We start from the raw sequence: 22,766 nt of genomic DNA on the forward strand, positions 1-22,766 counted from the left end.
GTTCATAAAAAAAATATATAGAAACTACATTATAGGCTCAGTTAAGAAAGTCATTAGGGATATCAACATTAATTGTTATATACATAATAATGGCGAATTGCCCTGGCAAACACCTTTTCTTGTTACTTTATAGATCTATTTATTAACATTTATTTCATTATTTTACATTTCCTTTATGTATGCGATATTCGGTACCATGGGTTATCATGCATATTTTGTCCAACAGTTTTTCAGACCAAAAAGCCTGTCACTATAGAAAAGGTAGAGGAGGGATGGGCAATTAACTACTATGTTTCAATCATTTAACCTCATAAGTCGACGTATCATGAACGATAAGGATTATATCTTTCGTACACCTTCCATAGTTGTGATGGCTTCTAATTCCAAGAGGGTTGAAAGGAATAGAGAGCAGGACCTGTCCCAACGATAACAATGAATAGACTAGAGTTTGCTCATAACAAAAGCGTAAAGCCAACCGAACATAATGGGTACAGCTCACCGCGCATTGTGCGCCGAAGCTCGGAGCTTAGCTAGCTATAGCTACGATGAATAGCGGTGCGCGATTGGTCTAAAAGTTTTCTAAAGACCGTTGCCCAGATAAAGTTATTGTCAAAAGCCAATGGCAATGCGATCATGATATATAAACCCTTAAACTGCACTGCATTAATTATACCATCATCAGCTTCGGTCGAGTAAACATCGCTACTTAATTCTTCGCAAGATTATTCCCAAGTCTTACTTCAAAATTCAATTCGTCACTAAATAAACATCTTAAAGAAGATGCCTACCACTGTCGTTATGGTCCGCTGGCTTCAACCACTCCGCTACCGCGGCATGGAGGAGACGGTCTCCCGTAGCCGAGTTCGTCAGAGGGGTCATCTCAGTGTTGGCGAGGAGGTCCGAGTTCGATACAAGCGCAGCTTCTACAAGGCAGAGATCATTGATAATGGTGGTAAGTTGAGACAATCAGCAGACAATAAATGCAACTAAATATAAATCAAATATTGATTTGAAAAGTTTTCTCGGCCTTAGTCTTAGACCTGTTCTTAAAACTTTAAAATTACAGCAAGATCGATGTCTATTCATTCTATTTGTTGCCATTTTATTGCAAATTAAAATTTAAAATCAATATTTCAAGTTGGATATTTTAAATTAAAATGGCTCATTCTATTAGTGATTGTGATAGTTAAATTTTCAAAATCCCATATAAATTGAATCATGAAATACTTTCAACAGAGAATGTGAAGCAAAATGTATTTATATTATATCACAATCACAAAGTATATGCAGATTCAAAGATCTTAATGATTGATGTTCTAATTATTTGTTCTTTTTTTCATTTATTTTCAGAAGAGTCTTCCACCGAGCCCACAGCTTCTACCATCCAAGATGACGAAGCCATCCCGGTCGAGGCTAGCCGTACTGCTTCCCCTCCTGCTTCTCCCCTTCGTCTGCAAATCCTTGAGGAGGCATCATCACCAGACAGCCCTCCTAGAATAGTCGGGATCGGAGTACCACCAGCTCCGTTGCCGTACTTCACTCCGTTTGCATCGACACCCCTGGTACCAGCGCCCCTGCACCACCACCCCATCAACGCCGACGAATCTGCTTCCGACGAGGTCCTGGTCTTCAATCCAGTCCCTGAGTTCCAGTTTCCTCGCAACTCGCTGTTTGGCTTCGATGACACCGATGATGTCATGCTTCCGGAGGAGCGGACATGGGAACTGACCACGCTTCCCTTCGGCTACTCCAACGCAGCATCTGTACTCGGGACTGAACTCGACAGTGATTTGGACTCCTACGACAGCGGTGCAGACTCCTACGACTCGGAAGACTCTGAGGGTGTTCCAAGCTTCGCCCCCTACCGATTGTCGAATGCCGCCATCGAGGATCACGCTCAGCGGATGATCAACAACCGCAACAGATCGCGTCTCTCGTCTGCCAACCCAGCTACGACATCGTCCCCTGGATATCACGAGTGCATCGAAGAGGAGCTGCTAGATGACATCATCAAAAGCGCTGAGGTTTCTCCTGACCATGATGACTCGACGCTGACTACAGTCCAGCGGTTCCATGTCTTCCTCACCCGGAACATCAAGCGCATCGACGAGGAGATCTTGCCAAGGGTGACTTCGTTAGCTGAGTTCATGCTAGACGACAACGTACCTTGCCTGCGATGCATCGTCAACCTGACCAAGACCACTAGGAGATTGGAGTCTCTGAGGGACAACTTGGCTGTCTTCTTGAGTGTGGCTTCGAGGACGATGCACACCGCCCCTGAAGAATGAACTTTGCTTCAGAAAATGAACTTTCTTTTCCAGAATATATTGAATTATGCTTGTGTAATTTATTGTTATAATGATGTTATTGTTTGTAAATATGATCATGATCGCAATTTTCCCATGAGAGGAAATAAACATGTTTGAAAAAAGAAAGAAAAAACTATGTGGAGTCTAATTTCAATTGTTACTATCTTAGTGTGATGAGATTTTATATTGTTGGAAGATATGAAATATGCAAGTGCAAATTGTGAACTATGTGTAGAATTGTGTTAATGAAAGTCTGTTGTTAAGTGATGGTATAAGAGTTTTGGTCTTCGCATAAAAGGTGGGTTGTAAGCAATTTGACTGAATATGTTGGAGACTGGCCTTTCAACGTTTTCTGCTCTCTTTCTCTTTCAGTTCTCAGTATTTTTGATCTACTCTCACTTTCTAAAGTATGTCTTTGTTCTTCTTTCTCACCTCTTCTCTCTCTCTCTTCCATTGTTTCCTGTTTCTTTCTCTTTTTTTTTCCTTCTCTCTCTCTCTCTCTCTCTCTCTCTTTATCACAGAGTCTTAGTTTTGAAATAAAATCTGTCCTATACAAATAAATCTTCCATTTCATATCTACCGGTGTACATTATCTCATACTTTCTCTCTGATCTCTTGATTCTCCAAACTCTCTTTCTACTTTGATTCTCCCTCTCGAGTCTCAAGTCTGTGTCTTTCAAATTTTCTGCTCCCTCTTCCTCTCTCCTTCAATTTTCTGTCAGTGCTTCTGCTCTCCCTCTGAAGCCTATATCCTATTTTACTCTCAATCTCTTGTCATTGTTTCAAACCTTCTCTTCCTCTATCACATGTCTATCAATTATAGTTTCTTCTTTCTTGCTCCTATGTCTGCCTTTCAAAGTTTATTTCTGCTCTTACTGTCTCAATTTCTTTCTTTCTGTGATGCAGTTTCCTTCATCTTTCCTCCCTTTCCTACCTCCCTTTCCATTTTGCTATCCCTCTCTATTCTATTAATTTTCTTTCCTATCCATTTCTGTATGTTTGTTTTTGTTTCTCCTGATGTATCTTCCATTCATTATCCTTCCTCCCTTTCTGTCATTTAGCTCCTACCTCTTAAATTCCTGTCTGTAATATCTTACACCCCCCCCCCCCTTGGTGGTGCCATAATTCAGTATCGACTTTGTGTACTCGTGATAGTTAGACATTTCTTGTAAAAAGGGGTCATTTTCAGGGTCATTCATAGACTCAACAAACGGGTTTACGTTTTTTTAAATAATAATGTTTGTGAACGAATATGTACATGAATTTGCAAAAGAGGGTACTTATTGTGCACGTCTACTCAATAAGCCCAAAAGATAGTTTGATTAAGAGCCCATTTTATTAGTGATTTTTATGCCAAAAAGGGGGGGGGGGGCTATTTTGAGGAAAATGTTCTTTTAAGTATTCAAAATAGGGAGTTATGTTCAACTCTTCCAAAGATTATGTATTACTCCTTTGAAAATGAAATTACACCACCACCCCACTGTTTCTCTCTCTCTCTCTCTCTCTCTCTCTCTCTCTTTCCCTCCCTCTCTCTCTCTATTTCTCGCTCTCCCCCTCTCTCTCCCCCCTCTCTCTCTCTCTCTCTATTTCTCGCTCTAGCTCCCCCTCTCTCTCTCCCCCCCCCCCTCTCTCTCTTTATTTCTCTCTATCCCCCTATTTATCAATATCTCTATACCTCTGTTATCACCAAATTATACTACCCTAACTAACTAATGTTTAAAATGTTATCTTTTTTCCTTTTACCCCAAATCACCAAGTGATAATATTTTCATTATTATTCATCAAAGCATGTCTATATCTGTAATTCAAGATCACAAATTGCAAGACTTGTAATAAGGACTCTCATTTTATTCTTTCTTTGGTAATAGGATATGCTGGAAAGCAAGATCGTAGGACTAACAGAGACACTGGACAAGAAGAAAGTGGAGATTGATTCTTTGAGGAAGCGGGTTGCCGTGGTAACCAAAGAGAAGCATCACTACGAGCAGCTGACGTTTGATCTTCAGAGTGAGCTGGAGAAAAAGGTAATATTATCTGTAAAGACATGAAATTCAGTTTAATCAGGATTAAAAACAGTCCTTGTCGTGTGCGTAGCATTGATTTGGGGCAAATATTTGTAGTAATTACCATTTGACAGTCATTAATCGGGGGAGGGGAGTGTTGTCTTAGGGAGTATTGTAGTAGCAATATTCAAAGCATATTCATCAGAGAATTGTGATTCAAATGATACAATCCAGCTCTGTTTCTCTCTACCGATACTCTTAACAATAAGTGCTATGGATGTGGCTTTTAAAAATGGAAATCAAATGTGAGGAACAAAGTGCTTTGCAGTTTTATTGTCTATGCTTGAACCAGACAGGGAAATATTACTGGTAACAAAATTATTCAAAATGAACAGCATGCACAAAGACTTGATGCATGGCTGATCATGAACGAAACAGAGTTCAGTCTTTTGTCAACTCTGTTTGTTGCTATGGCAGGCAGCCAGTGAAAATGAATTTGTTTAATCAAATTATGGAAATGCAAGCATTACTTTAAACAAACAGAACTTTGTTATTCCTGGCTTATTTTTCTTGATTGAGGTGTCATATGAAAGGGCAGAAAATGAACTTTCTAGAAATGTGATTTTCTCCATGAAATTCAGATACCGCTCGCCAATGACTTTTGGGTACCCTCTCTTCAAATTGTTTTTAATCACTCTTGCGTGAAATATTCATCATATGAATTACATCAAATGAAAGAGGGTGATCTTAGCTTTACAAATATGTTTAATTTATTAATTATGATTGTGATTGAGTTATGATAAAACATTGATAATTCTCTGTTTCGTTTTTTCTGGGACGCACTGTATATTGATCTAGGCCGCTGTGATCAAGGACACACTTTCCAAACTGAGTGAAGCGGAGAGCGCCCTCAACGAGATGGAGACGATGGCATCCCAGCAGCTTCAGATGCTAGCCAGCCAATCAGAGACGGCGTTAGATGCTGCTCACATCAAGATCAAGCAACTGCAATCTAGGATCAGAGAGCTGGAAGGCTTTATTGAGGTACAGCTAGGGACCAGTTTCATAAAACTTATTATGATTAACATCTGCCACAGACCTATAACAAATCTCCTCACAGCCAATCAAATGTAAGGATTTCAGTAGCTGATAACAGTTGTTGTAACTTGTTATTGGGGGGGGGGGGGGGGTAGAAACAAAATAGTTTATAGATCGCCTTGTTATATCAGATACCTCGTTATATTAGAGCATTTTATAATGAGGTTCCACTGTATTTCTGGCCCATGAGGGATGTTTTATGCCTGATACAAGAGAACTTTTTTCCACTGACTGATAACGTCCATCCCCTTCCAGGACTTGGCAACTGAATTCTCATCACAAACTCAAACTGCCCTCGACCAGGCCCTAACAAAGCGTTCTAGGACCACCACCCCTGGACCTGGACCAGACCCTGAGAAGGACCAGTCCATGAAAAGAGCCCAGAGCATTGCATCCTCCATCCTTAACTTGAGCACAAAGGACCTGGAACAGTTCATGGAGGAGGAGAAACAAGAGCAAATTCAACCGGTAACAAAAATCTTTCTATTTAATTCAGGGTGACACTGATGTTTAGGCGTGTTTAACACATTTTTTTAAATTTCATTTTTTACTTTTTTTTTCTTTTTTTGTTGTATTTATTTTATTTGTATTTATTTATATTTATTCATATTTTTTATTTTAATTATAATTATCACTTTTATTATTATTATTATTATTATTATTATTATTTTTTTTTTTTTTGGGGGGGGGGGGGAATGATATTTTTTTTGGGTTGATGTTACAGGATTACACCTGGTCAAACGACCATCATATTTCCTTTCAGAAAATCTACCAAGCCAAGGTCAGGCATCCACCAGAAAAGGTATTTCATCACCTACCTGCAACAAGGCTGCAAGAGCTGTTTATTGTCAGTGGGAGTAATGACCTTGCATACAGCTTACAGAGATGCCAACCAGTACGATTAAATTGTATGTAGTACGATAATAAGAGTGAAATACGATAACATCACCTCTTAAAATACGTTTTTTCATCTTTCAACAAAAAAAAAAAATATTTCCTCAATTCTGTAGATAGTCATATTTCTGACAGATATGAATACATTTTTGTTAACAAAGTACTTATCGATGAATAATTGGAATGAACAACTTGGGTTTTTTTTTTTCTTTTTTCATTTGCTCAGAATAAGCAGCTGGAGTCCCATGATCAAGACAGTGAGTGGCATCAAAAAGTCAAGACAGTGCTCAACTCTAAGGTATATTTTCATTTTTTATTTTTTATTTTTTTGTTGGTGCTGTGCCTGAACTCAATTTCCTTGCTCTTGAATCTTTCTTGTGTAAGCTAATCCTGACCGCTCTTCTTTCTTGCCTTAAAAATATTTCTCCTTTTTTTTCCTTGTTTAAAAAAATTTGTTTTAATACAGAACAAATAGGAGTGGACCTCGCAAGATACCGGTACTTCACAGAGTTCAGTTGCAAATTTGCGTTTGATTAACTGCAACTTCAACAGTTCATGACATTCTTATTTTTAATCGGACTTTGCTCAAACTTTCACCTACCCTTTCCTCTCATTTTTTGCTTCTATTAAAACAAACTTAGTGTGGACTTCCCCTTTAAAGGTACCAGAGGTCTATTTATATTCTGTAAGAAGCAAACAGTTTAATGGTGTTAGCAGCTAACACTTACATCATATTGTCAAATCTTCTATTTTGTGATTTCAGAAATTTCAGAGGAAGAAGTTGAAGGATTTGATGATGGAGAAGTTACACACACGAGATGAAGCTCTCGCTCTGGCAAGAGGATCAAGATGACGATAGAGATTATCAAACATATTTATATAATATTGGATGGCTTTGAGTGTGATACAAGAATATATTGCTCTAGCTATGACTATATTGAACGAGTCAACGACTGGTCCAATATTGCCATAGCAAGAGTAATATGTTCTTGCATCACACAAAAACAAAGCCATATAATATTATTATTATCTAAATCAGGCTGACTAGCAAAATAACAAAATTTGACTTATCTTAGTAAATATGGCTTTGTTTTTGTATATCGATATTGATAGTTGAAGTTTCCGGATAATATTGGTCAGTCATTCGGGTATTGCGCTAAAGATAGCCTTATATAGATAATAATATTTAATATTTCCATTTAATTTGAGGTTACTTGAAAGGTACTTGACAGCCATACTTCCAGAAGAATAAGGGGGCTGGCTTTTGGATTCTTGCTTCCATTTTCTATGTGCCTTGCTTTTATTTGGGAACTGCAACTGGTATTTGATGGGCATCTCATCCTTAATACAAGGTAGATTTTTAGTGGAAGCACCCTTGTGCCTGAGCTGAAAATAATGGGTAATGCAAAGTATTAGTTTCCTGTAATAATATGTCGATTCCTTTTCAAAGTAGTAATTTTTCTTCTTCTGGGTCATTCCAAGGCAATGTTTTATGGGCACTGTATCTGGTCGTATTAAAGAAAGTTAAAAGAAGAAAAAAAACATTAATTACAAAATAATAACATAGGCAATCAGATTCTTTGTTACAAATATTTATTCCAGAAAACAGGGAATGTGAATTTCAGGAAATAGTTATATAGCACAACACAGGAAACATACATGTATTTACATATTATATTAAATAATTGTCTTTCAACATTGAATACACATATGATACATTAAAATGGTATTTACAAACCTAATATAATTTTCTATTATATACAATTACCAAAAATGCAATTCAAAAAAAGTTCCTGTCAATTTACCAAATACTTTTTACAGTTCATGTTATAAAAAAGGTATCTCAATCTAGGATAAATGTCAAGGTAATATATGAATGCCCTCATAGATAAATTAAAGTGAAGGTGTATTTACATATTTACAATGTTTATTTAATAGGAGTTTCACATCTCTTTGTCACTGTACTTTATAAACATATCAAGGTAATGGTTTGTACAGACAAACTAAAACTTTTCCTGTGCACTCATCAAAATATAATAATAATAATCCCAAGAGCAATCACAGTCCTGTATTAAAGTAGTTTTGTACTTAATCTTCTTTCTATAGGTATTAGGATTAGGTTTAGGTTGATCCTCCCTACTTACACAGGATTCATAAAATTACTGCTCGTTGAAGCAAAAAACCCAAAATATTATGACATTCTTATTTAAGAGTTATATTACTTTGGGGTAGCTGCTAGGATGGGAAAGGGAAAGGGAGTGGGAGGGGGGAGGGGTGGGGGTGGGGGTGTCCAGAGAGAGAGTGATATATATGTTTAATGAATGAAGTTAAAAAATAAACATAAATTACTGCAGCTGCCATATATCGCATCTGAAATATCTTGTATAGTTCACTCTTTTAAAAAGAAAATGTGCAAAAATGTATATAATGTAAAAAATACTTTGAAAAGAATTTGTATCATATAAAATTTGCAAAGTACTTTGGTGGTGAACTCATTCCTTAGGAAAATCTAAAATCAATTTTCTGTTTGTTAAAAAAAGGAAGTTGTCTGTAATTTGCTTACATCTTGAATGTTTGTTTTCACCAGACCTCTGCCTTCTTGGGAAGTTTCCTTGTGTCTTTCACATTTTATTAAGTTAAACATGTTATATTGAAATATTTGTACATTTATCAAAGGTTTTGTATATATTGCATTAAAAATTAAAGAAATAACAAAGAGCATATTTTTCAGTGTATTCTTTCTTTCTATATATAAATACAATATACAATGGCAAGGTTTATGTATGTTTATTAGAGTACTATCAGTTTTCCTTAAATTTTCATAGTTTTAAACCAGGAAAAACATACATGAGAACAATACAAGAACCCACCAATGATCTCTCTATTGGAATATGTAGAGTTACAAACAATGATCTCCCTAATGATCTGGAAGCAAACCAATTTGCAAATTGAAGTATCTTTTTAAATGGGAGGAGGGCAGTAAAAAATGTTTTTTGTTTTAAAAATCTTTCTTTTAATAACATACAAATATATTTAAGTTACTAAACAGTAAAGACTTTTTTTTGTTGCTTCCTTGCTAAAAAGTTGCTATATATAGGTTATGTTTTAACACCGATTAAATAATAAATTACCTGACACCAGACAATAAACTGAACCATTAAAAAATATGTTACACTACATGGCAACACATTTGTTGGTACTGAGGTAATGGGAAGAATCAAGGTGCTTTTCCGATTCAGGATTGGCATTGGTGGGAAGGATTATTGGAAGTGTAGTTTACTGCCCAGATTTCCACTCTGCATTAGAGCTGACGAGGGTCCGTGTCTTGCTGATTCCATGTAACCGTTTGTTCATACTCTGGGTTGTTTGATGGGAGACGAACTGATGCCTGCCGGAGTACACATCCTGTGATAATTATGATGATGTAATTAGAACAATTATTGTGATAGTAATAACAATGATAATAATTACATTGATATCAGTAATATGGTAATAGGTACAAATATGATGATCATAATCACGATGACTTTTAAAATCTATCTACTATTTATGTGAGGGAGTGAAAGTTCTTTTTCTAAAATAGATGGCTCTTATGACTTATGAGTCCTGAGAAAACTAAACCAAAAATTATTTTACTCAAAATAAAAATATGATGATAATGATTTATGATATGGTTTATAGTTATGATATACAAAATATCTCCATACACTGTACATAATAATAATAAAAACATTGCTTATAAAGTGCTTACCACCGAAGTCTCTAAGCACATATTGAAGGTACTATGTCCCATTTGCAGGCCAAAAAAAATGAAAAGGTTAAATTCCAACGGCATTTGAAAGACAATACTAATTTAGAACTTCCCTAAAAAAAAGGAGGCTTGAAAATATCTTTAAGTTAGTTGTCGAATCAACTTAGGAGCTATAGAGCCAGTAAGTAATAGTCTGATTTTTCAGACCATTGTACCGAATGGTTGTACGTTTTATGCTGCGCAAAGATTCAATCAGTTTAATTTTGGCCATTACAAGAACTGAGTTATTGATGTAGACAAATGCTCATGTACCGTTTACAGCTCATTTTATGTATGTTATTACCGAAGATGAAAAAAGCCAGTCAGTCACTCAATAGTATCTGACAGTAAAGTCTAGCAAGTAAACAGGTTTCTTGGCATGATTTGAATATAAGGACACTGCTCAAGTTTAAATTTTACAGATGGGACATACATAACATATTCATAATTCCTGCAAAGTTCTACAGAATTTGATGTTGGCTGCAAAAGGGACATAGAATCTTTAAAGTCATACACTAGGATTGTGCCCCAAAATCTCAAAGTTATAGTGTTGAATCTGTAAAAAAAACAAAAAACTCTACAACAAAAATAAAAAATAAACCCATCCCTACTGTAATCTGACACCATGCTGACGAAGTACCAATCAAAAACATTTCATAACTCTGCATGCTCAAATGATTGGTCAGTTTGGAATCAGTTTGGTGGTTTGACTGTGTTGTAAGTCTACTTACCCAACTCCTGCTAGATAATCCTGTCTTGCCATGGCTGGTGTAGACATGACGTGAAGCATGCTGTGATCACTCACTTCCCTGCCAAACACAATAAAAACGCACAAAGGCTGAATAATGACTGTTTCCTACAAAGTTAAAGGGATAGTTGAGTTTTGTTGCAGAGGGCGCTATACAAAATAATTTTTGTGAGATAATGAAAAACTGAGTGTCAAATTTGAAAGAACATACAATTCAAATGACAAAATCATCTTTGTTTGATCAAAATCGGTTCAGAGATGGCTGAAATACCCATAAAATATAACGTTTTTTAATAATTTGAACCAGCCGTTTAAAAAACAATAACCATGCACTTTGAAGGCATTTGCGGTCTGAAACAAGAACTCAACTATCCCTTTAACCATCCTGAGCACTACCGGTATTATTATGACCCCAGTCATTGGATTTAATTAGGATTCTCCATTTAGAATTGCACATTCTCCACTCTTCTGTGGAGCATTTAACGAGCCTTTAACAGGCATGCAATACAATCACAAAGACTAACACATCCTACCGAGGAACAGAGAAATTTGTGAATTATACACAAAATATCACATGTACATGTATTGGCTAAACATTATAAAGCTAGTACAGTGGAATCTCATTTTAAAGAACCTATCAAAACAAACTCGCATCAATACACAAAGATATTTTGCCAGTCTAACTTCTTTGTACATTCTATTGTTCATCTTTCCCTCTGATAATATATCAAAAGAGTCAAAATAGCAAGGTTATTTCCTTGAAATATAAGTTATACAGCTTATACAACATTAATGTTTTCATTTTCACAGAGGTTAAAAATGGCCATGTTGCTACTAATTATCAGAGCTGTTTATAACCTTCCTTTGGTCAATTCAATATTCCCACAAAATGCCATATTTGGTGACATTAACGAATAATAAGAACTACATCAATGTTATGACTTTGAAATTTGTGCACATTTGTAATTCTCTCTCTCCCTCTCCATCCATCCCTCCCTCCCTCCCTCCCCTCTCTCTCTCTCCATCCATCCCTCTCTCCATCCATCCCTCTCTCTCTCTCTCTCTCTCTCTCTCTCTCTTTCTTTCTCTCTTTCTCTTTCTCTCACTCACTCACTCTTCACAGCTATTGAATTCAATCATTCACTGTTTGACATACCTGAGAGGTAGAAAGACATCTCTGTAGCTCCTGTCTGTTTCATAGTTTAGCTTGTAGGATCTTCCTATAGACCTGTCTCCTGTCTGTGCCATAGATGTAAAGCCATTCACAGACGGAGTCACCTAAACAAAAGAAAGCAAAATTATTGCCAAACCAGAAACTTTCACAACATGAAACTTTCACAATTTGTAAAAGAGAGCGATTGTCGCAGCAACAAATTTGTCGGTTGAGAGTTATTCATTTTTGCCAAAAGAAATTTTCATGAACCTAAAACACTTGTGAATTTCATAAACATATTGTTGCGCAAATTGGGAATTGTAAAAGCTGTGCAGAATATCAACGCTAGTGTCTTCCGAAAGATTGGAGGGTGCCATGCTTAATTTTGTTCATAATAAATGTTGCCATGCAAACAAAAACGGGAGATAAAAATTGCTTCAGAAAATTTAACACCCTCCCCCCCTCCCCCTGCAGCAAGCATATTCTCTTATATCTTACTCAAGGCCATTCACTATTATTACCTCTCCCTCTGCCATCTGTCTGCTGCATGCATCAGAGAGTTCCTCCTTGAGCCTGGCTATATGCTGCTTATGGGAGGTGATCTCTAGCTCCAGGGTGGTTAGTCTCGAGATGGCAGTCTTCTGGGTCTCAACAAATGTACTCACAAGGCTCTGAAAGGGAGAACAGGTTGGGAAAATGAGAAGTGATGATAATAAAAAAATAATACAACTGAAAATCACACATATATGTTTAATTATGACCTACATATTACCTTATTTGCGTGTGTTTATGAGAGAGAAAGAGCGAAAACAGCTTTGAACATCAAATTTTGTTAAAAACAATCCACTTCATGACTGAAATTGAATGTAAAAGTACTTAATTTCATACTCAGGAAATGTCCTGGATTTAGGTAAACTTTGGAGCATATCATTTTTTTTTCTGCTAACAGAAATGTAAGTGTACCATAAACTGTTTTTTTCTGTTTCAACTGTGATGTCATGAAAAATGACAACGTACCTTTTACGCAATATGATAGAAAAGAAATGTCTATTAAATCTATTGAATGAATGTATTAAGAAGTCGAGACCCTTCCACTGGCGGCAAGCTACATGAATCACTAAGCATTAAATCAAATGGGGTTCTGTAATATTGACAGACTGGGATGACGTACACAAAGACTTATTACTATATTATATACTCACTTGAAGAGCTATCATGTCAGGAGATGAAACAGCTGTGACAAGAAGCTGAGCCTCTACCTGGAAGTAAGATATGAAATAAATGATTTATTCCTACAAACAACAAATAAAGTCTGGTGTCTACAATCGATCATTAACACCATATTCTTTAAACCTCATCATCATCACCTCCACCACCACTATCATCATCATCATCATCTTCATCATCATCACCACTAACATCACTTTCATCATCATCACCAACATTATCATCATCATCTTCATCACCACCATTACTACCACCACTATCATTACCAATACCATCATCATCACCATCATTATCATCATCACCACCACCAAAACCACCTTCATCATCATCACTATCATTCATAATCATCATATTGTCATCACCATTCCAATACCTTTGATAAAGAACTATCAATAATCTGGCTGTCTGCTCTGGCAAGGAGATGGTGTTTTGTGTTAGCTACAGCCGCCTGGAGTGACCTCAGCTGGGTAACGGTGCTCTCTCGATCTCTGAAATCAAACAGAAAATAGTGCAAAAACATGCGTTAATGGTGTTTTCTCTATTGCCAGCGGTAAGAGAAGGAAAATATGAGGAATTACTAGAATGTCATAATAAAAATTTGCACTTCATGATTATATTTTATTTCAGGATTGACTTAATAATTGGATTATTTATTTACAACAATGTCATTGACTGGTTATGCCACACTCTATGGGTTAACAAATTTGCAATATCAAAAGATCAAAAATAAAATTACTGGTAAGAGAAAGCCGACATCTAGGCTAACACCTATGAGCACAATTTCTTCAGGAGAGGGAGGGGTGGTGATGTCTCTTTCCAACTTTCTTTTTTTGTGAAATGTAACTTTACCATAAAATATACTAAATTAGATGAAAATTACAAATAGACAACTTATCTCCCCTTGAGCTATAGACCTATTCCGGATGGCACATGCTGTACATGAATTGAGTAGCTCCAGTACATTCGCACACTACAATTTTGGTCATTGGGCACAGGGTATCATGCCTTTGCACTTAATATGGGTACCCGGTAGGATACGACCATCATTGTTGGTCAAACAGTTTTTGAGCGTCAAGTAACGCCTGTCTGGAATGCACCCCAGGTAGTGGAGACTGTGCACACGGTGTGCGGGCAAGTATTGAATCCAATGAACAGGGTAATAGTATATCTGTAAAGAGCTTAGAGACATTGTACTAAGCGCTATATAAGCATTGTACCTTGTATTGGCCTTGATCGCGCTCTCCGCAGCAGCCAGACTGTCCTGTAGCGACCGTCTCTCATTCTCCATCTGGGAGAATTGCCTGCTCAGCTGCCTCGCTGACTGCTCTTTACGTCTCAGCTCCATCTTGGCTTCAGATAGGCCCTGCAAAGAAGTTTTTTTTAAATTGTCATCGACATGCTGTTCTCGTCAATTTCATAATCTTCATCCTCCCATCCTTCAAACCATTTGCTTCCCCACAAACTACTCCTCCTCCTCCACATCATCCTGTCTTACTTCATCCATAAAATCTTTAAAATACTCTCCTCCTTTCTCCTTGGCATCGGAACCATCTTCTCCTCCTTTTTCTCTTCGCCGTTTGACTACTCTACTTCACATTGGCCAGCCTTCCTCAACATTGTTACCTCCTCCATCCTCGTCCCCTTCACCTCCTCCTCATCTCTTCCTCTTCACCCCCTTCCTCCTCTCGTTCTCTTGTTCTCTCTCTTTCTCTCTCTCTCTCTCTCTCTCTCTCTTTCTCTCTCTCGTTTGTTTGTTCCTCCTTTCCTTCCTTTCTTTTTCTTCACCATTTTACTACTCTGCATCGTAATGTACACACCTGCTCAAAATTGTTACTTCCTCCCCTCCTCTTCATCCCCCTTCCTCCTCCTCCTCAATCTTTCTTTCTTTCTTTCTTAATTCTTTCTTTCTATCTGTCTCCCCCCTCCCTTCCTTCCTTCCTACATTCCCCTCATCTTCTTCATTATCTTCCCCATCGTTACTTGCTCCCTCTATTTCATCCCCATCCTCCCCATCCTCCTCATACCTTAATGGCCTCTGTGATGTTGTGATCCTTCTATTATCTTTCACATCGTTACGTGCTCCCTCTCTTTCATCCCCATCCTCCCCATCACCCTCATACCTTAATGGCCTCTGTGATGTTGTGATCCTTCTCCAGCTCTTCAGTAGTCTTGACGTTGAGTTGTATTCCTAGATCCTCCAGCCTCGTGCTCTGCTCCGTCAGGAGTCTCTGGGCCTCCTGCTCTCTACCCAAAGCTTGCTGCAGCTCTTGGAACACTTTCTCAAACTTTCCTCTCTCAACAGAGTTCTGAATCTAGTATGGCAAGGGGAGGGGGTGATTTTGTGTTATAACAAAGCCTGACTTCATCACTAATCACTATGTTTATTTTTGTTAGTTCTGTGAGGAAACTTGAGGCCTTTCTGTCCCCTATCCCAAGGCTTACTGGAGCTTACCAAACAATGACAATAATAACTTAAGTAACATGGCAACTAATGCATTGGATACAAGTCACTCTCCACAGGGAGAGTGGATAAGGTGCGGTTAAAAATCATTGCTGCATTACATATTTTCAACTGAGTTCCACAAGATGCACCTTTCAGAAACGATGCACCAGGCAATGTTCTAGGTTATTGCACATGTGGCTCATGAATGTATTTTTGGAATTGTGTACCGTAACTATATCTACATGACTGTACCATTAATAAATGCAAGAAACATGCTTGTAGCAACGAACAAAGAATAAGGCAGAAATTCTCTTTAGGTATCTTAAAACTACAACAGCCTAGTGGCTTTTGCTGCCATATAACTAGTCCAATATAAGTATATCTGTGTTATAGTGCAACTTATTCCAATCCCACACTCACTTCTCCATGAAGCTTTGCTACTTCCTGCTGCAGGTCAGAAGCTATACCCGATGATAGTCTTAGTTGACCAGACTCTTGCCGCAATCTACCATTCTCTTTCTTCAGTGATCTCCTCTCTACCTCAGCTTGGTGCAGCCTGTCTAAGAAGTCTACCATCTGGTTCTGTAGGACAATCATAGTTTGCTGCAAACAAAAAGAAGCAAAGTAAGGTGAACATGGAAAGTGTTAAAGTTGCTCATGCGTGGGTATAAAGAGGGCAGCACACTGAGCCAACGGGTATTACGCTCCCATGCGTACTAGTGTCCCTTTATGCGTATGTCCGTACGGGAGGGTAATACCTGTTGGCTCAGTGTTATGTAGTGATTGCCAAGTTGCCTACTTCACAAACGCCTATATACCCATGCATGAACATCTTTTACATATATTATCATAGTAACAGATGTACCTGTAGAAAATGATCATAAGTGCCATCCTGAAATGTTTTTAATTTTAGAAAACCATACTAACAACTTTTTAATGTCCATTGTTGAGGGGAGAAATTAAGGTAGGGAAAAATCTACAGTATAAGAACAGAATAGAGTATCGGAAGAGAATCGGAAGAAAGGGGAATCGGAAGAGAGAGAATATCAAAAGGAGACACAAAGAGAGAGGTAAAGCGAAAACAAAAAGAGAATCAGAGACAGGAAAGGAAAATAGTTCGACTGCGGATGAGAAGAGAGGAATAGAGTAAACATGGAAGAACATACTCATCAACGTACCTCAACAGTGACATACTGGTTCTTGACCCCTGCTAGTGATGTGTGTGCAAGGAGCCTGTTAAGACCATGCCCCAGGCAGCGCACCAACGGTCCCCTCACCATGTAGGTTGGCTGGCGGTAAGGGGGGTAACTGGAGGGCGCGGTGGGGGCGAGGGAGGAGACAGAGGTAAAGCAGGGGGCCAGTCGGGATACCAGGCTCTCGAAGGCGGACATGGATGCTTGGAGGATGGAGTGAGTGCTCGGACCATTGTTGGAAGAACCTTTGAAATGATGGACAATAATGATATCTTACATTCATATACTACAATACATGACACATGATATCTTACACAGTAGGCTGACGGTTGCACCATGTGAGAGAGGAGGGGGGGGGGGGGGAGGAGGGGGGAATCCTGAAAATGAATGTTGGTAATCTTTCTTTCTTGATATCTCACATTCATATACTAGACTGCATTGTACATTTCCACTGCACACATGCTGTAGTGGTATTAGACTTGTTACTGATATCAAGATACATGCAGTACATCTAATCAACTTAATCTTTGATAAAAGTTGATAATATATGCACAGAAGTGAGACCAGCATTTATGGAACTGAAATTCTATAAACCTATAAATCTATTAATTCATTCTTGTACACGTTATAAATCTGCATATTTTTTTGCTATCGCAGGAAGGGGGGGGGGGGGGGGGGAGGTATTTAACGTCAATGACAAAACTTTATACATTTTTTGATGTTTAATATAAAAATGAATTGTGTATGATAAAAATGTATAGGTCCTTCTATGTTAAGTGTGGTATACATACAACAGCATTTATTTTGTTACTTTTTTTTGCATAAAAGTTTATCAAAACATCCTTAGATGGACAGAAGCCTGAGATCTGTTCCAAGGATTTGAATCTTACTTGATTGACCGATCAGCTGTTGAAGATCAGCTACAGAAGCTATAATCCTTGCCTGCAGATCAGGACTGGTCAACCAGCTGGCCGTCTGTGCTTCAAGGAGGGACCTAGTACTCGCTATACTATTCATACCTAATAAGATGTATTAATGATGAGGTATTCTTATTACAATGACCATCTAACTTCCAAATTCAAATTCAACAGAAAAAAAACTTCTTCAGAGTTGTGAACTAGTTTTCTGCGGGTTCAAATATAGAGGGTTCATGGACACTTATCCATTTACAATGTGACATTTTGACATAACATATGCACGAGAACCCTCTTTTAGTGCCAAGCCTTGTTATTATCCATGAATAAACATGCTGGTCACATAATAACATGCCTTCAGCAGCCTTATCTTTACCCCAAAGTGATTCCTTTGTTGGTTTCCTTCTATCAAATATTATAAAAAGAGGTGATAAACAAATTTCTTAAAACAAGTAGTTTAATAAGTTTTTTATACCAGTACACAAAGGCATAATGAGTTAATGACATATAAAGGGTACCCTCTACACACTTTATAAACAACATATCTCAACAACTACTTGTCCCAATCTAATGTACATGCATTATATTTGTATCTTTAAAGGTTGTACTATTACTTATTTATCATCTTAACACAACATCAACTTTCTATTTTAAGAAAAAATATACACTATAAACCACAAAGGACTTTAGTGATAGAGAGCATTGAGGTATCGAAATGAGAGATTTTAAGGAGAAAGTACTGCACCTGAGAATTTTCTATGAGGCATGTGTGCATTCCCTAGGCATAGAGGTACAGCATAAGAACCACTGGTATTCTCATTGGTGGTGAAAAGAAGATCGGTTTGACCAGCCAGGTGCAATAATCTGAAGAAAAAATAAATGAATGAATCACTCGCATTGTGTCAAGTGAAAGCTGATTTGAGATACAGAAGAAAAATAAGTTGAGATCTTAGAGACATCTATGAGTTTGGGAATGGCATGCTTCAAAAGCCCTGGAGAGTGTTTCACAAAGACTAAGATCGACTTTAATTTGTGCCACTGTTTGCTCTCACCATTTACTGGTATTGGTCTCTCAAGGGACGTACAAATAATGGTCACAAATCTACAGAATTTATATTCTTTTGATAATTCATTATTGAAGGGGAAAATATTATCTAAAGATCATAATGGTGAGAGCAAACAGTGGCATCAAAAGCCTGCCATAGTTAAGTCCAACTTAAAGTCAATCTGTGAAGAGTACTTGCACAGAAACTTGTAAAGGGCCATTAAGAATTGAAGTTGTAGTTATCAGCATTTTGATGGATACAAGTCCTTCATAAAGCTGTTACAGAGCTACATAATTCACAGTAAACGGAAGGAATATTACCAAATTTGCATGCTTATTCAATGGCTTCATTTCTTGCAGAGCACATGACATTGATAAATGTAGGACTCTTTGAAAAGAACGATACTTCCAGTTTAAGCAATCATACAAATAAAATTGAAAGCTCAAATGATAACTAGCCTGTTTGAAGTTTGTGTGTAATTTTATGAGGGAGTAGAGGGAAGAGATTAATTAGTCTCTTCACGAGACTCACATAGTAAATTTAGTATCAAAATACAAATAAAAGTTGCACTTACCTGTGTGCAGCCATGACAGCAATGGCCGCAACTCTAAACCTCATCACCAGACATCGACTACTCCTCCTCCTCCTCTTCCCTTGCATCGTACGGGAATGATCCCTCTCTGCCCCTGCCCCTTTCCCCGGCTCCATCGCCAGCATCTGTGCCAGCTCCCTGGCCTGGCGTTTGAACGCATTCACGTTGCCAATCTGCTGCTCCAGGATGCGTCTCTGGGCCGCCAGCTGTCCCAGCCGGGTGTAGACCGGTAGCAGGGCACCGCTGAGGAGGGCGCAGGCGGCCAGGAGGGACGAGTTCTCGGTGTGCAGGGTGGCCAGGGTGGTGCTGAGTTGTGACATCTGGGATTCAAGCTCCTGCTTGGCTGAGCCGTCTTGCCGGGCTTTGCCGAGGGCATCACTTGCGAGAACTTTTGATTTCTATTTGAGGACACCATAAGAAAAAAAGACATATTCACTGCTTCTTGTCCAAAAATATTCGTTTTGTACATCTATTTTAGCTCTTATTTATGCAAAGAGCTAAGAATAGACTCTTATGTGGTTAATATGTGACAACTGATTTATCAATGAGAGAAATAAAACTAAAAGTCAGGCTCTTAATATATATCTAAGGTATCAAAAGTGTTGTCAATCTAGTAACATCAAAGTAAATAAACAACAACAAAATGCAGCTGTTACCCAATGTGCAGTGACATAACAATTTGATTTTAATTGGAGTTAAATGTCAATCAAGCTATTGGCGAGTTATAGAGTAATATTACTTTTTTTCTACTTTTCAATCTCCTTTTCAATGTCTTCCTAAAATAGCATTTGGCAAGTAATCTGTATGTTTTCTAATCCAAGAGTCTGATTAGAAACTGGTTGTCGAACCTGTGTTTTAATCTTCAACTCCTCTATTTTCTTCTGGTATCTATGCTCTAGCTCTTCCTTCTCCCTGGCCCAGTGTGTCTCCCTCTGTTGACCCGACTGTGCCAGTCTATCCAAAGCATCTTTATGGTTGTCTTCAAGTCGCATGAACTGATCTTTCTTGGTTCTCAGTTCACTTTCTAGGAGAATGACCTTCGGGTTGAGAAAGGATAAATACATTAATCAAAGTAAAAAAGCACTAAGAAATTTATTTTACAATGCAATTTACAATCCTTTTCTCCGATTCAATTTCAATTAACTCATAATCGAAATGTGGCAAAGATGAAAGACTAACATTTGCATGCACAATCAAATACAATAACATGAAATATGCTTACAACAAAATTACACAAAGAATTCTGATTACAATACATAAGAAAGTATTATAATAATCAATTTAAATTAATTCTATGAGCATAAGTACATTGAAAATATCCGGAATAAAGTAAAATTGTGCATATGAGAGTTCTTTGATATGAGATTCGAAACTACCTATTAGAGGGACTTGGTAAACATTGTTCAGATGAGAGAAAATGGTGCTAAGGTAGTGACTTCAATGCTAGATGTACAGTTAAAGATAATCTGAAAGTTTGAGTAAAAACGGACCATTATTAATGATAAAAATTGGGAAAAACTGACCTGATCGATTCCTTAATTCTCCCAACTATATTATTACAATTTAATTACATTTTAGGTGAATGTAAATCGTCAGAAAGCAATGAATTGGCTCTATATACCATTCCAGACATTTAAGTGTTGAAAGATTTTTAAAAGCCTGTCCCATGTCTTATTTTCAATGAAAACGGTTGGCAAAATTAAAAAATGGTTGGAAGAATTTACTGTTAGAGGGTGTCGCACAGTGACGCCTTCAAAGAAAACCATAAATTTTTCAGGATTATTTGCATGTAAGAGGGTTAATACGGTAGAAGGAATATAATAAGTAACATTTCATACAAAAATAACATAGTTTTTTTCATAAACGGCAACCTTCAGCAATGTTACCCGGTCACTGTAAATCTAACCAACAATGCTGACTCACTTTTTCATTGGCCTTGTTGACATTTGACATGAGTTGTATGACCTCCTCCTGCACACCGGCACTAATCTCGGGCCAGCCGAGGCTTTTGGCACCAGTTTTGGCCGAATCTTCCTGCATCACCACCCTACCAGCTAAGAGACGCTGGTAGATGCTATGGAGGTAGAGCTTCCTATTCTGAAATTGTCAAATACAAGGTAAAACTGTCACTACTAAATGCTCTAATAAATGATAAATTATAAGGTATTTTATTGATGGGATACTGAGCTGGTTAGAACATTACTGATTTAACTTTGTAAAATAAATGTAGAATTTCTAGAACAGACAACAGCATCCTACATGAATGTGTCATCAAAAGAATCATCTGCAAAGTCAATGTAATTTTGCTAAGCCTGAGATATTGTAGAGAACAGACAAACAAATTGTTAAATAAATCTATCCTCTAGAGTTATACTCTATCCTTTTGAATTGCATAAAGTTTTACCAAATAAATAAAACAGCTAAATACAAAATGAAACATTACTTTTATTGGGACAATGAATGAATAACAAAATTTAAAAAAAAATTAAAATGACAACAATAACAATTTTTGCTACATACCACAACAATATCTAAATTGACTCTGAAATTTAACCAAAAAATAATAACAAGAAAGCAGGACGGACGGATAAACGAAAGACAACATGGAAACATAATGCCGCCAGCACAACCTTTGGTCGGCAGAGGCAAAACAATCATTGCGATGATGATTGTCATCATATCTCACAAAAAGAAGCTCACGGTTATTTCATTACCTCTTGCTCATTCTCTAACATAGTCAGCTGTCTCACAAACTCATCTGCCATATTGTATGCTTTTGTCTGCTCACTCTCATGACCCTGTTGGGATCTCTGTAGCTTAACCTTCAGACGGGACAAGGTCGTTTCCTGCTCGCTTGACTGACCTTTGACCTTCTCGAGCTCTTTGACGTTACTTGATAGCTTGCTTTGGAGGTCCTATGAAAAAAGAAAGAGGAAGAGAAAAATGATATGTTGTTTCAGATTGGTTTTGAAGTGACCCTTTCTAATGTGATTGATTTCTCTTTAAATCATTGATAGATTTTTGATCTCCCTTTTAATCATTTTTTTCCATATACCTACTTTTAAACAATGACAAAATATAAACTATTACAATGATTTTTCATTGAGTGTGATTTGAAAATGAAATGAAAATATTTATGCAATTATTGAAAAAAAACCACAGTTAACAGCTCCATAATACTCCACACTTTGTTATTCAGTTTAAAGACTATATTTAAATAAACATCATTAAAATTTAATGTGAACTCACCTTGACCATGTGGTCTCTAGAGTATGTGACTTCCTTATAGTGTTCACACTCATTGGCAAGTTTGTCATGGATCATCTTCATACGTTTCAACTGCAAGAGGGAAGAAA

At 37.4% G+C, this 22,766-nt stretch overlaps 3 protein-coding genes across 5 annotated transcripts in view; 2 read left to right on the forward strand and 1 right to left on the reverse strand.

Annotated features, from left to right (window-relative positions):
* Window positions 1-428: 428 nt before the first annotated feature.
* LOC100888091 lies at window positions 429-2,750 on the forward strand. 2 transcript variants are annotated; one of them, XM_011679765.2, is made up of 2 exons: window positions 429-952; window positions 1,354-2,750. In XM_011679765.2, the coding sequence occupies exons 1-2, from the start codon at window positions 781-783 to the stop codon at window positions 2,286-2,288; spliced, it is 1,107 nt and encodes a 368-aa protein (XP_011678067.2). In that variant the 5' UTR covers window positions 429-780; the 3' UTR covers window positions 2,289-2,750. The 2 variants fall into 2 exon arrangements, with proteins under 2 accessions (XP_011678067.2, XP_003723827.2); XM_003723779.3 differs by having other exon boundaries at window positions 430-952; window positions 1,351-2,750.
* Window positions 2,751-4,180: 1,430 nt separating this feature from the next.
* On the forward strand, window positions 4,181-7,157 carry LOC115920668 (centlein-like). The gene is made up of 5 exons (XM_030977028.1): window positions 4,181-4,333; window positions 5,171-5,356; window positions 5,666-5,878; window positions 6,531-6,602; window positions 7,068-7,157. Exons 1-5 carry the CDS (start codon window positions 4,181-4,183, stop codon window positions 7,155-7,157), a joined length of 714 nt encoding a protein of 237 aa, XP_030832888.1.
* Window positions 7,158-9,550: 2,393 nt separating this feature from the next.
* LOC576229 (coiled-coil domain-containing protein 171) overlaps window positions 9,551-22,766 on the reverse strand; it is a 32,192-nt gene continuing 18,976 nt past the window's right edge. For both annotated transcript variants that reach the window (XM_030976837.1, XM_030976836.1), the window contains 17 exons: window positions 22,660-22,749; window positions 22,125-22,325; window positions 21,334-21,507; window positions 20,259-20,447; window positions 19,393-19,808; window positions 18,518-18,636; window positions 17,749-17,877; window positions 16,844-17,103; window positions 16,086-16,268; window positions 15,343-15,534; window positions 14,440-14,585; window positions 13,596-13,710; window positions 13,198-13,254; window positions 12,517-12,666; window positions 11,999-12,120; window positions 10,826-10,903; window positions 9,551-9,709 (listed from right to left, as the gene is read on the reverse strand). In XM_030976837.1, coding sequence (XP_030832697.1) covers window positions 9,655-9,709; window positions 10,826-10,903; window positions 11,999-12,120; window positions 12,517-12,666; window positions 13,198-13,254; window positions 13,596-13,710; window positions 14,440-14,585; window positions 15,343-15,534; window positions 16,086-16,268; window positions 16,844-17,103; window positions 17,749-17,877; window positions 18,518-18,636; window positions 19,393-19,808; window positions 20,259-20,447; window positions 21,334-21,507; window positions 22,125-22,325; window positions 22,660-22,749 — 2,676 coding nt within the window. In that variant the 3' untranslated portion in view covers window positions 9,551-9,654. The remainder of the gene's footprint in view (window positions 9,710-10,825; window positions 10,904-11,998; window positions 12,121-12,516; window positions 12,667-13,197; window positions 13,255-13,595; window positions 13,711-14,439; window positions 14,586-15,342; window positions 15,535-16,085; window positions 16,269-16,843; window positions 17,104-17,748; window positions 17,878-18,517; window positions 18,637-19,392; window positions 19,809-20,258; window positions 20,448-21,333; window positions 21,508-22,124; window positions 22,326-22,659; window positions 22,750-22,766) is intronic.

The sequence above is a fragment of the Strongylocentrotus purpuratus genome, unplaced genomic scaffold (assembly GCF_000002235.5).
Source record: "Strongylocentrotus purpuratus isolate Spur 01 unplaced genomic scaffold, Spur_5.0 spur5_scaffold_9, whole genome shotgun sequence".
NCBI lineage: Eukaryota > Metazoa > Echinodermata > Echinoidea > Camarodonta > Strongylocentrotidae > Strongylocentrotus > Strongylocentrotus purpuratus.